Source organism: Hippocampus guttulatus, chromosome 8 (assembly GCF_054856545.1).
Source record: "Hippocampus guttulatus isolate MCC_2025c chromosome 8, RoL_Hgut_1.0, whole genome shotgun sequence".
NCBI classification, from domain to species: Eukaryota; Metazoa; Chordata; class Actinopteri; order Syngnathiformes; family Syngnathidae; genus Hippocampus; species Hippocampus guttulatus.
In genome coordinates this window covers 16,460,389-16,475,340 of record NC_141268.1, presented here as the reverse complement: position 1 = coordinate 16,475,340, position 14,952 = coordinate 16,460,389, and the positions used below count along the sequence as shown (strand labels likewise).

The 14,952-nt window shown below is 41.6% G+C and overlaps 1 protein-coding gene across 2 annotated transcripts; it reads left to right on the top strand.

Moving 5' to 3' along the window:
- The first annotated feature begins 1,223 nt into the window (after positions 1–1,223).
- On the top strand, positions 1,224–14,851 carry mapkapk2a (MAPK activated protein kinase 2a). 2 transcript variants are annotated; one of them, XM_086117030.1, is made up of 10 exons: positions 1,224–2,027; positions 9,808–9,947; positions 11,310–11,374; positions 11,490–11,569; positions 11,660–11,786; positions 11,888–11,963; positions 12,043–12,167; positions 13,028–13,113; positions 13,198–13,278; positions 13,366–14,851. In XM_086117030.1, the coding sequence occupies exons 1-10, from the start codon at positions 1,788–1,790 to the stop codon at positions 13,513–13,515; spliced, it is 1,170 nt and encodes a 389-aa protein (XP_085973156.1). In that variant the 5' UTR covers positions 1,224–1,787; the 3' UTR covers positions 13,516–14,851. The 2 variants fall into 2 exon arrangements, with proteins under 2 accessions (XP_085973156.1, XP_085973157.1); XM_086117031.1 differs by lacking the exon at positions 1,224–2,027 and adding an exon at positions 2,097–2,203.
- Positions 14,852–14,952: the final 101 nt, after the last annotated feature.

Genomic DNA, 14,952 nt, shown 5'->3' with positions numbered 1-14,952 from the left:
GCATTTCTCAAAACCATTGGTGCATTTATTTGCAAGTCATTTTACATTTTGGCCACTTACTTGTATGCTGTTTCTCCTCACAGTGCATATTCACCTCAATAGTAGGACAACTAGGGCACATGAGTAGCAGCATGGCCTTCTTGTTATGACTGTAATGGTATTTCCACTATTGTACGACATTTTTGGAAAGTAGTTGTAACTTTGATTTGCAGGAAGGGACACGACATGAACTACATGTGACGAGTGAGGCAAAGCCACTTGTGGACATTTTGGTGCTGCTATTAAGGTCCAAGGGGCCGAGCGCGTGACCCAGGCCTGTACGACTTGCTTAACCATAGTTACTAGTCTCAGTAGTTTACTATCCATCCAATTTCTAGTCTTTTATTTCAGCTAAAGCCTTTCGCAGCTGACTGAGAAACATGAAGGCTGGAGGCATGGTAGTGCTTTACCTGTGAGAACAAAGCTTGTACTAGTACTGTACTTGGACCTTTACCTCGATATCAAAGATATTGAATGAATGCTTAAACACTTTTCTATTTATCTAATAAGTTAATACCAAAAATAGTTTTCAAAAAATAGAAAGCATGTCCATGGCCCCATTTGGAAGTACAGTAGGGGTAAGTACACAGCCAATCACCTTTACCACTTTGCAACCTTGGGATGGCCGTGGGGCTCACTGGCTGGCTGGTTATAGAGATTATCAGGTCTATTTTTATCTTTCCAGCTTTTACTATCAAAACAGTACGAGTGGCTCTCGAGTGAAACTGCTATCGGTAAAGACAACAACACCAACTAAGTAAAGGTGCCCAGTTGTTTCACATCTATATTTTTCAAAATCTCTCCAAAATTATGATGAACGGGGCAATTAGAAAATAAACGTATCATTGTCTCTGACTCACTCCCACAGAAGGGGCATTTATCATCTCAGTCACAGTGAATTTGGACAGTGAATTATTGCAAGATTGTGTGGTATTTTAAATTGAATTACTTTATTTGAAATGCAGAATTTAAAAAGGCATAACCATGCTCTATGCCAATTTATGTCAGTCAGTTGGGTTCCGGTCGAATTTCCGGTCAGATGACATTTCATCAACTCCAGAATACTCCGAAGACGAGCATTTACAAGAGACACATTCTTTGAATGTGACTGGAAAGGATTTTATTTTCAAAAAGTTAACAATAAATATCACGGCTCAGCTTCTCCTTTAAGCGTCGAAAACGAGACGATGACGTCAGTAGTAAAACCTGCTCTGGCTGGGTGTCTGACTGACTGACTTGGCCCTCGGAAAAGTGAAGTGTTCGCCGTGCTTCCAACTGCTAACCCAACTTTCATCACCGTTGTTCCGTTCGCCTTTTCTTCAATTCTTTTGATTTTTGTACGACGATCGCCACTTTGCGACACGGCGCCTCTCGAAAACATTTTTGGGCCATGGTTTAGCCGAAGACAAAAAGTTCATTGAGTGTCCTTGGAAGAACCGGTGCGTGGCGACCAGTACCAGAGATGGATAAGCTAACCGTGAGCTGACTTGTTAGCCGAAAAGTCAAAGGTCGAGAATAGGAGCGGGTGGACATGCTAACGGCTAGCTAGTTTAGCATTCTTTCGGCTAACCGAGTGAGTTAGTTAGCGTCCGACGGAAGCTGGCCGCGGTTTGCTTCCTCGGGCCTGGTTGCGACACCGCCAATAGTTTGTCAAAAGGAAGCTCATCCAGGAAGAAGCCCCTGCCTTGAAAAACGGACTTTGAAACAGGCCGGACGAGAGGTTGCTGTTTAACCTCAGACGAATAGAAATGCTAACCAACGCACAGAACCAACCGCTCTTTCCCAACCCGACCGGGCAACAGAATCCCGCCGGACAGCCGAACCCTTCGGGCCAATTTCTCCCCTTCTTGAGCAGACCCTCCTTACAGATCAAGAAGAACGCCATTACAGACGATTACAAAGTGACCAGTCAGGTTCTGGGGCTTGGAATCAATGGCAAGGTGCTTGAAATTTTCCAGAGGAAAACCGGAGACAAGTATGCGCTAAAGGTAGGCTTGACTTGAAAAGCAACATCGAATGTGTGTACTCTTCTAAAGCGGAACCCATTGTCTCACGTGAAGAAAATTCCCAGGCGGTTATCTGGATCCCTTCCTGCTTGAGCTGTCATAACTTGCCAAAGGGAAGAAAAAAAAGTTGATCAGAACCACACATGTCCAACACAAATGTATGTCACTGAGGAAAGTAACGCTCTTCGTATCATGTTTTTTTTGCCCTTCAGAATACGTACAGTCGTCATATCTCTAGTTAAAAATAATTGTTTTCATGTTGTTGTTTTTTGCTGTCTTTGTTACATTTAAAAAAAAATTAAAACTCACCATTGATTATAGGTGACTTAAGTCACTCCTTTGTTTGTAGACCCTTTATTGTCGGAAGAAAATGGTGTTCATATGTTGTCGATGTCAAAAAATGAAGGAAGTTATGACATTTTTAAGACTTAAAAAGGGTGGCAAAAGTGACGCTTTGTTTTTAACTCAAAATAATAGAATATCCTGTCATCAGTTTTCAGAAAGAGAATGAAGGTGAAACCTTGCGGCCTCACAGTTACAGTGTGGACTGAATTATAAAGAAGCAACACTGTAAAAAAAAGTCTATAATTTCACGAGATGAGGAATTATAATTGTAGTTAATGGCCTATTTGAGGATAGGCAGTTCAGAGGATGGATGGAAATAATTACATTAATTATTTAATTATCACTTCGGAATGATCAACACTTTGGGCACCGTATCATTCCATTTGGCATTGTAAAAACTAAATGTCATTTTCACTCCCTCAAATAACTCAGAATTAGATGAAATATGTCGATATAATAAAGCAAGCTCCCTTTCGAGGCGTTTTGGGGCTGCCGATGAGTTATCCCGCTGTGCCTGCGAAAAATACAGCTGTATAAAAATCACCTATTTGAAAACGAGGCGATAGAGGGGATTCCACTGCACGTCATATCTAAAAATAGACGTGGAAAACCCATTTTAACCCGCCAGAGTGCATTTTTCAATGGGGAGCTCAAATAGACCCGACGTGACATAATAACACAAAATTGGGGTTAACAAGTTGTGGCGGACCGGGTCCAATGGCGCATATCTATTTTTTACCCTGGATTTTTTTTTTCTTTTACTGTTTCAATGTTGGCTAAGGCAAGTGTCCGCATTCATCAGCCACTACTATAACATGGTACAACAATTTCAGGTGTTTTGCTGGTAAAATATTTCTCAAGTAGTGTAGTTCCCTAAAATCTGGAATCCTGTTTGTGACACTCCTGTCTAGGGAAGCTGTGGTTGGTCAATGATTAATAAATACTGGCACATGTTGAGGCTGTCCAGTCAAGATATTGTTTTTAAGCCCTTTTTTTTTCCAGAGGTGGTTCAAAAAATTGGTTGCGCAAAGTCACGGCCAAGTGAATCATAGCGTGAAAACATCCTGTGTGGTGGTTCAAATAGAACTGTCGAACTTGAAGAAGTGGGTCACTGCTCTTCACATACATGCTGCCGCTCTGATCTGTGACACATCGTGGCTTTATTGGTTCTTGTATATTGCTGACCAGCAACAGCCGCACTTCTGACTTGTTTTTGTTCTAGAAGCATTTTGTTGTTTAAAAATCAATTCGCTGAAATGTATTAATCGATTCGGACACACTGCCCTCGACACAAAATGCCTAAGAATGGATTTATTTTCCCGTCCCGAGTTCTCAGTAATGCTCTGTTTCTGTACAGTCGTGCTTGAAGTTTGTTAACCCTCCACACATGGACACATTCAAATGTTTTTTTCTAAATCCCAATTAACGCACACATTCCTAATAATGAACATTCACAATTAGTTCAACACAGGTGGTTTATTCACAAAAATGACAACTTGAACGTGCGAAAGTAAGTCAGCCCTTTCATTCCGTGTTAGTGGCTCCTCCTCTTATAGTTGTTACTTCAACCAAACATCTTCTGTATCCACCAACCAGTTTCTTGTGTCTGCTTATGGGAAATTTTGCCCTCTTCTCCTGGCAAAATAGTTTTTTAAAATCTGATTCATCAACTAATCGACAAAATAATCAACAAATGAATTATTACATAATTATTAGTTGCAGGCAGCTCTAATTTATTTCATTACATAGAAGAAAAAGACATACGGTATGGGTACAGGAAAAAAAACGTAATACTTATTTTTACACTTAAGTTTTATCATGGAAGATACTGTGACGGGATTCGCTTTATCCATAATCTGAATTAAAGGCTAGATTCTAGGATGGATATAAAATTAAGGGTTTGACTGAGTGTCATGTGTGGTAGGTAAATAAGACTGCATCCAAACTTGTTGAACAGAACGCGGCCAACTTTATTACTGTGTAAGTACTGATAACCCCTGAGAGATTTTAAGGTTATTCACCGCCTCATCGTCTGAAGCGACAGACTTCTGAAAGTAGCCAAACACGCGACTGTTCGCTCTCGCTGGCCACTATTTCGTGTCCTCCTCCTACCCCCGCTACATTTGGAGGAAGTTGGATTGAAATGTTTTCGCTTTTAAGCTGCAACAACTAGCGTTCTCACATTGTTTCAGTCTGTCATCGAAAGTGGACTTGCGCAACCTGTTACCATGTAAACAAAATTCCGGCTTTGGTTCATACTGGGAGTTGAACACATAATTGAGAGAAAGGCTCATGGGACCTGCAAATAAGGTGAATAACTTGCAGGCTGTTGTGAAAAATTACAGACACAACATGCTAAATATAATGATAACTTGGGCCCACATTTCTGGGAACCAGGCTGAAGTAAAAAAAAAAAATTCTTGTTTTGCTAATGACAGATTTAGAATGGTATCAAATAAAATGTAATGTATCAGCGACACGTTTCCACTATTTATGGCATTGCATAGTCAAAGAACAACAAACAGAAAAAAGGTTTTGTTGGTCCTTAAGGTCACTCTGCACCTGCCACATCATGCGCGGCATCATGGTAATGGTACGAAGAACGCACAGTGAGGCAAGTTGACTGAAGTCAGAGTTCGTAGTTTGGTTTCCTGGAATGACATTAAAGCCACCGTCGTGATGTAAGCACCCCCTTGCAAACAATTGGTTGAAGACCGCCGCTGTTAGCCACTTGTAAAAGAACTTGTATTTGGACAATGGACTTTCCAAACTGTCTCCAGAAATATTCAGATTTCAAGTGGCAGTCAGACAGTCTCAACTGGCTTCAGGATTTACAGTTGGAGTGTGATTAAAGGTTAATACCATTAAAGAGGAAATTGTCTGACATTTTCAGGATTGAAATATAAGTGAAGGAAGGAAGGAAGGAATAGGAGGGAGGCCGCAAGGAAGGGAGAGATTGTTGGTTGGGGGACCTGACTTTTCTTTCATCACCCTAGCTTTTACACGTAAGATCGTCTCCCACTGGGCGACGAAGGCTTGCGAGTGTTTGCCAAGGTCGTGAATGTTGAATTAAAAAAATAAAAATAAAATCATGATTCGTTCAAAGTCGCAAAGACTTTTCCGAACAGTTTTGTGGATGATGTACTCGGTGGCCAAACCAAATATGTAGCGCACAATGAATTGTGGCAATGGAATGTTCACAATGGGGTGAAAAGAACAAAGATTATTCATGTAAGTGGATAAAACTCTTAATATTAGATATGTGTTTTTATACTGCTGGCCCGGTTGGACCAGCTTCAGTGAACTTCAGGTGTGCCGACAGTCACCCTGTTTCTTACGTGAACCACAAGTCAGATGTCTCCCTGTTGGTGAAGTTTTCACAACAACAACCAACTCACTGCACTCATGAAGTGTGTGTATGTCGAGGTAAATTAGCCGGGGATATATTTATATATTTGGGGTTGCAACTGCCTGATTTGCCTGCCCTTTTATGGTGGCTCTGACCCATTGCGCAGCTATAGCTGCCCTCCCCACTCTCACTCACAGACTGTACTTGCAAAGTCAAACACTTTTAAATTTGTTGATTCCCAAAGGAGTTTTAGCCAAACAAATTTCAGGCTGACTTACATAACATTTGATCTACAAATATGCTTTCACTCACAAACACATAACATACTGTATACTGTGTGTATATATATATATACACCTTTTTTTTGGAGTCACTTTGGGCATGTGCCAAGCCACCTAGAGCACCCCCCCCCTTCCTCACGCGCCCCTGCTGCAGAGCAGCCTTGCATAAACTCTCCCGTTGAGTAGTCCCAGCGCTTTTTGTCTTTTTTTTTTTTTTCTTTTCCCGCATAGAGATTTATATGTCAGTCTGTGGGATTTAAATATTACAGTATTTAACCCCCGACCAAAGGTCCAAAGACCTCCGTTCGTCTCCCTCAAGCTTATTGTGAAAATCTGTTTCTCTGACACACTTGTCATAAACAGATTAGCATAAAAAAAATCCATACATCCATGTATAATCTGAGTCTCTTATCCTCACTAGGGTCGCTATTCCAGACTACTCATCTTGGCCTATAAACCGCTTATACAGTCAACGAATGCAAAATTAGGCAACACCTGCGCTATATGGGATCAACTGCAATTCTACTGCCGCCGCCTGATTCATGACCGTGAGATGAAAGGGGCCAAAAAACAATAGTAGACCGCTGCAAAATAATGTGTATTCATGATTTTAGGACTTGAATGTTATGATATATTGAATTGATCTTACACGGCTTGAATGTAGTGCCAGCACAGTTAGTTGCTGGCAAAATACTGCTCTTTTGAATCCAATTTGTAATTTCACCCCCAAAATGCGATTTATAATCCGGAGTGATTTGTAGTCGAGAAATATGGTACGTGTCCGTCCACTGACCATTTGTTGTTGTTTGATTTTTGGCGTCGTCTCCTGTCAGTCAGGGGCTGCCACATCAAGTAACCTGCGTGATATGTTTGGCACAGTTTTTAACTGATAAGTTCAAAAAAAAATGAAGGCCACCACCAATACAGTTTATGCTAAGTCTGCCAGCCAATCTAGAGGAAGTGGCATAGTTATGGCGTCTTATGTCCTTCCCCATTTGTTGTTTGTTTCAATTTCAGTCTCACTTCCTCCTCAAGGTCAGACACTCATTTTTTGTGAATGTGTTGTGCCCTGGGGCACTTTACGTATGAACCCACGTCTTTGCCGGCCACGTCATAGCTCGTATCTCGTGCAAATAAGCGTATACTGGCACAATCAAATACCTACCTATCCTGATTTTACATCAGGGGAAATCCACTGGTCTGTCTCTTTTTATTTTATTTTTTTTGTAGTTCAGAATCTCTACCGGTAATTATTTCCAATTTAAAGGGATGGTCACACCAGCGTTTCCAGTCCACACAATATGAATACGGCAATTGTACAGATCTTGTTTTCAGTTTAACGGATATCACTAATCAGATTGTCCTATTGACACAAACATGTTTGCCTCCGTACTATGCAAACACGTCCAGAAACACATCCTCTTGTTGAACCCCCAAAGAGGCTTTCATGACTCCCGATTCAAGCTTAACAGGTCCCTCTGTAATCTCTCCCCCTCCGCCCAATTTCACTGCCTTATCACCCCTTCAGCGCGATTTCTCCGGTTCCATCCTGGCTGCGGTTCAAGTGGCAGGTGGACACTCCTGCATCTTTCCCTCGCCCCACCTCCCAGTGTCTCCTGCCAGTGGCTCTGGAGCTTTTGTGTTTGCTTTAGGAAGTGCATTGTGTGCCCATCTGCCCCCTCCTTCTCACCAGGCTTCTGGATTTAGTCTCAGAGGGGCCACAACAGATGGGCGGGCTGCACAGTTATTGGGAAAAAAAAACTGGGGGGGGTGTGTAATGGAGGTGTCTGTATATATTTTGTCAATGAAGCAAAAGGTGGGTGTCGGGGTGCGGGGAGTGTTTGTTATATTTAGATTTAGCTACGCTATTTTGGTTCAGGGCCTTTTCTTCTCTTCTTACAGCTCTGGCTAGTTCCTCTTTGACATTTCAACAAGATGTTAAAATGTCCTGCCTGAGCAAAACACAGTTTAAATATTATTACGACAAACGGTGGCAGTTATTTGCGCCCAGTAAAGATGAGCCTTCATGTAGATTTATTAGTTGGATGAGCTGAGATTTTCAAAGATCGATGAATTTGGAAACGTGTTGCACAAGGTTCATTCCTCCACAATGTCAGAGAGTGATTTTTTTTATTTTTATTTTTTACTCTCATCACATAAAAACAAAGTTGAGAAAACGGTAATATCGCAGGGAACAGCCAATGAGCCCCACCACGAATAGTGAATAACAATTCTCAACTTTTAAAGTATAATCGTAAAAAAAAAAATAAATTGAAATTGCGTTACGGTCAAGATGATTGACCGTGATGATGAATGACTCATATTTTCAAAAAGCAGTTCTATGTCTATGAAGTGCTAGCTGCGGTGTTAGCCTCAGCGTCATACTTAAGTCACAATCTGGTGAGTAAAACAATAAAACATATGTCTACAATGAGTCAGACAACAAGTCAAATTAGATCTGAGATGCTCGGTCAATTAAGAGGATATGAGTTCATTACGTTTTGTATGACAAGGGAGATATTACACTTTGTGGATTGTTTGAGCAGTTAATGAAATGGTAACAATGCTACATTTGGCTAGCATCTATCCGCAGACACGCATTTATGGCACTGTAGGGCAGCGGGGCTGTAAAAACACGACACATGACACTACATCACAAGGTGCACAACAGTATACTGTCGAATCCTTGGAAAGTAGTTGTGCTATTAGATATTTTGGGTGGCTTTGTTCTCTTAACCTGACTGTTAACTCGTCAAATAATTCGATTATAGCTGAGCTAAAGTTAGTCTGCTGAGCAGAGTTGAGTTCTCGCTCACAACTATTGTATTAGAGGTGCAAAAATTACATTGAAATGAATCAAACTTAGACGAGCTTTAAATTGTCCAAATCCTTGGAATTTCAGCCTCTCGACAGTGAATATTCTCCAATTTCTTTTGTTGCCCATGAAAGTGGAGTCATTATCTTGTTTTTTTTTAATTAAAATGGGAGATTTGGTCTGCCATTACTGTGGAAAGCAGTGAGCATTTTCTGACATGTTATGGACCAAACCATGAACTGAATCATCATATTTTCTGCACTCTCCTCAATTTGAAATGAACAAATGTACATTCAAAAAATATTTTTGTTTAATCCAGCTAACTCAAAAAGAATAATCAGCAAATTAATCAATGATTAAAATAATCGTTAGTCTCAACCCTGCATTGTATACAAGTATGTGAAACTTGAAAGAGGCGAACACTTCCAGCACTGAGGGGACCACTGGCATTAAGGCCACTGCTATATTGTCTGTGGCCAGGCTTGGGAAGCCATGCGATGCATGGCATGACTGAGCGACGATCATTTTCCACGCTACAAGGCTGAATGAATTCTTTTGCCTGGATAAAATGTTCCGGATTTCCTTGTGACTTGTCAAATATTTTCACATATCTAGAAAGTTTTGTTCAATTTCCGAATATGATGATTCTGATTGCACTCAGCCATAAAACGTGAAAACAGGTTGCCTTTTGAGCAAATGGTGGCCTTAGAACAGAGTAAAAAAAAAAAAAAAAAAAAATCACAAAATCGCTCGTGTGTGCATTGATCAGGGTCCATCGCAAGAGGGCGCCATATCTATACTTAACCAGCTCTGCAATGCATGGTCTATATTTAGCCAGATGATGTCAGCATTGGACTTCTCTTTGTCTTGCGTGCTACTGCATCCTGATAAGTGATTGATGATGCCTTGCCTGGTCTTCTCCATTAATCTGTTGATTTGTTTTGTGTATTTTTTCCTGCCCGTGGTGTCTAGATGCTGCAAGATTGCTCAAAAGCACGTAGGGAGGTGGAGCTTCACTGGAGGGCATCGCCTTGTTCCAACATTGTACGGATTATTGATGTCTATGAGAACCTTTATCAAAGCAGAAAATGCCTGCTAATTGTTATGGAGTGGTGAGTTTTACAAATTCAGTCACAAACACGCTCACACCGACAAGAAATCACAATTAAAGCAAACATTATTGATTTCAAAACCTTGGATTGATTGAACTACTACAAGTCAACTACACCACACATACTGGCCGGAGCAGAGATTCAAACCCAAACCTCACAATTGTGAGGCAATTGTGCCAAACACTCATCCAGTTTCTCTGTTGCGTTCAATTAAACTTTTATGGGTTATTCTCTCAGATTGACTTTTTCATACCTGAAAGGTTCTTCGATGTCTGTGGGTCACAAACCGGTTGAATTGCAAAATGAGGACCTTTTATTTATTTATTTATTTATGGTGAATAAAAGCGAATGTTCGGTCTTGGTCTTGAAATGGTCATTTCTACTTTCAGATTACATGATGCAGTTATGGAAGGACATCAAATGACACCATGTGCCTAAAATACTAAAACGTTGCACGGGCAAATGCATACTTCAAAATTTTCTGAACATGCAAACTAAAGTTTGCTGGGTGTCTAACTTGTGTACTTCGACAGCTGCAATCCCTCTGCAAAGCGAGAGGCTTATTTTCACTTGTCTGATTGTTTCTACCCTTCATGATGTTCCCTTTTGGTGTGGAGTCTTTATTTTGGACATGAGAATGTAAAATGAGAGTCTGGGATCGCTGCGATGACATCAGATATGTGTATTCAGTGGCGCCATTCTCATCGCTGATGACAATTCATCGCTTCTGACTGAACACAATCATGGTGAGGCAGGGCCTCACCATCCCAAAATGTATCAAAAGGGATTTTTAAAAAATTGTAACAAGCTCTCGGGTTCTCATCAGGTGATCATTGGGGTGACCGAGTATGCTCAGCTGAACTTTCATTTCTCAGTAAGCGAATAGTGACAGATAGATTTTGAGAAATTTGAAGTGCGCTGTGGTTAGAACCGCCCCCTCACTCAAAGATTGCTCACACAACATGCATGCTTGAAGAACGAAAAAATGTGCAATCATGCATCTTTGGTCTCACACACACACTAAACCCCAAATTGTGATTGCAACTGAAACTCGCAGTCATAAAGAAGGCTGAAATGAATCATGTCGATTCAATTGATTTGCATATTCCCATACATCATTTCAACCAGTTGTACCGCAAACCAAAGTTCACAGGCGCCGTCGCATGGCCTGTGGCTAAAATGATGACTGCAAGCGTGTGAACTCGGCAAATTTGTGTGCTCCGCAACGACCGTCGTATGCGTGTTGTGCATTCAAGTAAAATCAAGTGGAATATTTTGTGTGCCACGATATGTCATATCATTGGATTTTATTATAAATCTGAATTGTTTCAACATTGAAAATGGACGCATCTGTCATTTTAGCATGGACGGGGGTGAACTCTTCAGTCGAATCCAGGACAGAGGGGATCAGGCCTTCACAGAGCGAGGTATCAAAGCACACTGCCTGCATTTCCCAAATTACTGCCGCAGTATAATGCAAACAGCGCCGGCGTATTCCGCTCGCGGTTTTTCTATTTTAAACCTGTTTATTCTTGACGCCAGAGGCATCTGACATCATGAAGAGCATAGGGGAGGCCATCCAATATCTCCACGCCGTCAACATCGCACACAGAGATGTTAAGGTTGGTATGAACGTTTTCTCTGTTTGCAAGAGAGGTCAAAAGCAAAACGACAATCACCCACTTGAGTAACCGATGTGAACCGTCCCGCAGCCCGAGAATTTACTGTACTCCACCAAGAGGCCCAGCGCTTTGCTCAAACTCACAGACTTTGGCTTTGCCAAGGAAACCACCTCACACAACTCTCTTGCTACTCCGTGCTACACGCCTTACTATGTTGGTAAGAGTTCTTCTCTGCATTTGCTTTCCACGTTTCACCTGTGGCTCAGCTCACTAAGCCGCGTTGTCCTAATTCTCGCGTATCCCTTTCACTTTCGACAGCTCCAGAGGTTCTGGGCCCAGAAAAATATGACAAATCTTGTGACATGTGGTCTTTAGGTGTCATTATGTATATTCTGTAAGTCAAGTCTTTCTTCACGTCGCATCACGTGGGATTATTTGGGGTCGTGCAACATGTAACTGTCCTTCTTCTATAGGTTGTGTGGGTACCCCCCTTTCTATTCAAACCACGGTCTCGCCATTTCTCCCGGGATGAAGAAGAGGATTCGGATGGGACAGTATGAGTTTCCAAATCCCGAGTGGTCTGACGTATCAGAAGAAGGTGATGATAATGGCAAAACTACACGTGTGCTTTTTGAGTTTGGCTGTCAACACCAAAGGTTGGAGCGAAAGTTTGACATGTCTACAAATCAAGCTCTTCAGGTGAAGGCAAACTTAACCTGTAGTGGAACTGCCAAGTTTGAACACAATATATTCTGTGATGCTGATTAAAATCAAAATTTCACTCATTTAAAAAAAAAAACAGTAATCAACAGCCAATATATTAGAAAACATGAAATAAACAAAAAATTCTCACAATTATTCAGCCCCAAAAATCAGACAGAACTTCTTCAAAGAGATGTCTGCCTCCCAATTTTCCAATAATGTCTTAAAAGCAGACACCAAAAGCCTTTTTGTAAATTGCTCCAGAAAAAAAATTGTGCCCAGTCGCAAACATGTCCCATACGGCGTCTGTGGCTGAGCGAGGTGCCAGTGCCGGTGTCGGTGGGTGTCTTGGTGTTGCTGTGTAGCGACTCAACCAATGTTTTTTAGGGCTGAGTAATAAAACAATAAAGATAGACGTGAAATAACTCTTCCTGCCATGATTGTTACCTTTTTACAGTAGCATGACTGAAAGACAAAGTCGCCAAAAACAGAAGCAAAACAGACTTGTTGAGGGAACTTTGAGAAAAAAAATTTGATGTCTTAAATTTTAGTTTTCACTCAACATTAGGTTTTTGGGTGTAATTGACTTTGGAGGTAGCTATTGTAGAAATGCTGCTGAGATTTAAAAATAAAAAGTGTCTTCATGCGTACTGTCAACAGTTCGATTCCAATCCGATTATTTTCTTTCACATTGCTAAAATGCAGCCGGTGTTCAAAAGAGCTTGACCAACTCCAAGTGCTGTTTTTCAATTACAGCTAAACAACTGATACGGACCCTCCTGAAGACGGAGCCCACCCAGAGGATGACCATCACGGAGTTTATGAATCACCCCTGGATTAATGTAAACACCCTTGCTCTCTCTTGAGTTCAATTGATTTGAAAGATGTTGTCCACTGAAGGCAGATTGTCGCCTGCCTCCCCGCAGCAATCGATGGAGGTTCCTCAGACGCCACTGCACACTAGCCGGGTGTTAAAGGAAGAGAAGGATGCGTGGGAGGATGTCAAGGTCTGTCACGTGGTTGCTTGTTTTTGGTCTGCGCTGCTGCTGCTGCTGCTGAAATGTACCAATGTGCCGACTGTGCTCATCGTTCAGGAGGAAATGACCAGTGCCTTGGCGACCATGAGGGTTGACTATGAGCAGATCAAGATAAAGACCATTGAGGACTCCACCAATCCGCTGCTCACCAAGAGGAGGAAGAAAGCCAGTAACACCATGGCGGGCCCTCAGTCTGCCGCTCACTGAAAGATACGCTCACAGATTGTAAAAAAAGAAAGAAAAAAGGAAGCAATAAGATGTCGACGTGAGTCGCACTGCATGGATTTTTCACAGTGTTTATTTTTTCATGGTCTAATGTTTTGGAGTGCTTTTTGTTTTGTTTGTTGTCATACGCATTGTAACGCCCTCCCCGTTTTCAAAGAGGTTCTTGATCTGTGGTTTTTAGATGAGGAAAGAGATTATGATTTTAAAGAAGGCGAGGAGACGCACACTGTTTACTCCTCTCCTCTCTCATACGTCAGCTTTTGTGCTTAGCACTCTAGTCTCACCGCTAGCCGTGTCCAGCCCAAACTAGCGAATGTTCAATGAAATGGCTCAATCCCAAAAACAAATGGAACCGCAGGCTTTCTTTTACATATTCACCATGTAAGCAAATGTATTTTTAACTGACGAGTGGATTGTAAGGACTGTCTTGACTGGAGCGAGCGGGGAATCGTTGCTCATTTTCTGCGTGCGCTGTCTTAGCGAATGTTCTCACCGGGGCCATCCTGTGCCATTCTCACCTGTAGCCTCCCACAACCTCTCCTCTCACCTGCCTTAAGACGTCCTTGTTTCAGGTCCAGTCTCCGGTCAGAGAAGGTAGCGCCACCTTCACGTAGCTTTGGGGGAAAAAAAAAAAAAAGGATTCAATTGTATTTTTTCCACATATTTTTACAGACATTTTAGCACATGCCTTATTGACCTTTTATTTGTGGCATTTAGAAACGTCGTGTTTTGGTTGCCAGATTTCAGGTTAATGCTATGCAGATGGTCTGTCAGCTTATAGCACTGCTTGGACCTTTTGTCGACGGTGTTGGGTTGTGTTTGAGAGAAGGCAAGTGGATGTGCGTTCCTTGTAAGGCAGGAGAACCCTCTCGCGGGAGCTTTTTGTGACATCAGGTTACTCACGTCTGTTCTTGAATTTCTTTTGACAACTGCACCTCCAAAAACGTCCTGCCGGAAAGTACTCAATAGCATCTCTTTGTTGGAGAGCGCCGCGTGACACACCACCAGCAAGCTATCGTCACGATCACAAGGGTGTAATTGACGGTTCCTCTTCGGTGTTTTCTCCATTCAGGACCTCCCAACTCACTTGGGATCATGGGAACCATCGCATTCATTTCTTTTTGTTTCTCTTTGTAAGTACCACCAACATTCTGTAGCACAGACACATTTCGCACTGTAAAATGTTTGTTGAAAAAAAAATCCTTTTAATTTTTTGGGAGGGATCTGCACGTTTTATTTGCAGTCTTTTTCTCTGTTCAGTCATCTGCAACTGCCGTACTTTTGTCTGCTTGCTTTTAATTAAAAAACACACTTATCAGTCCTGTGTCTCAATTTTATTCATGAATGATTGTAGAATATAGCAAGAGTTTTCCCAATTTTTTTTTCCTTTTCCATGCAAACATATTTCCCATTTGAACA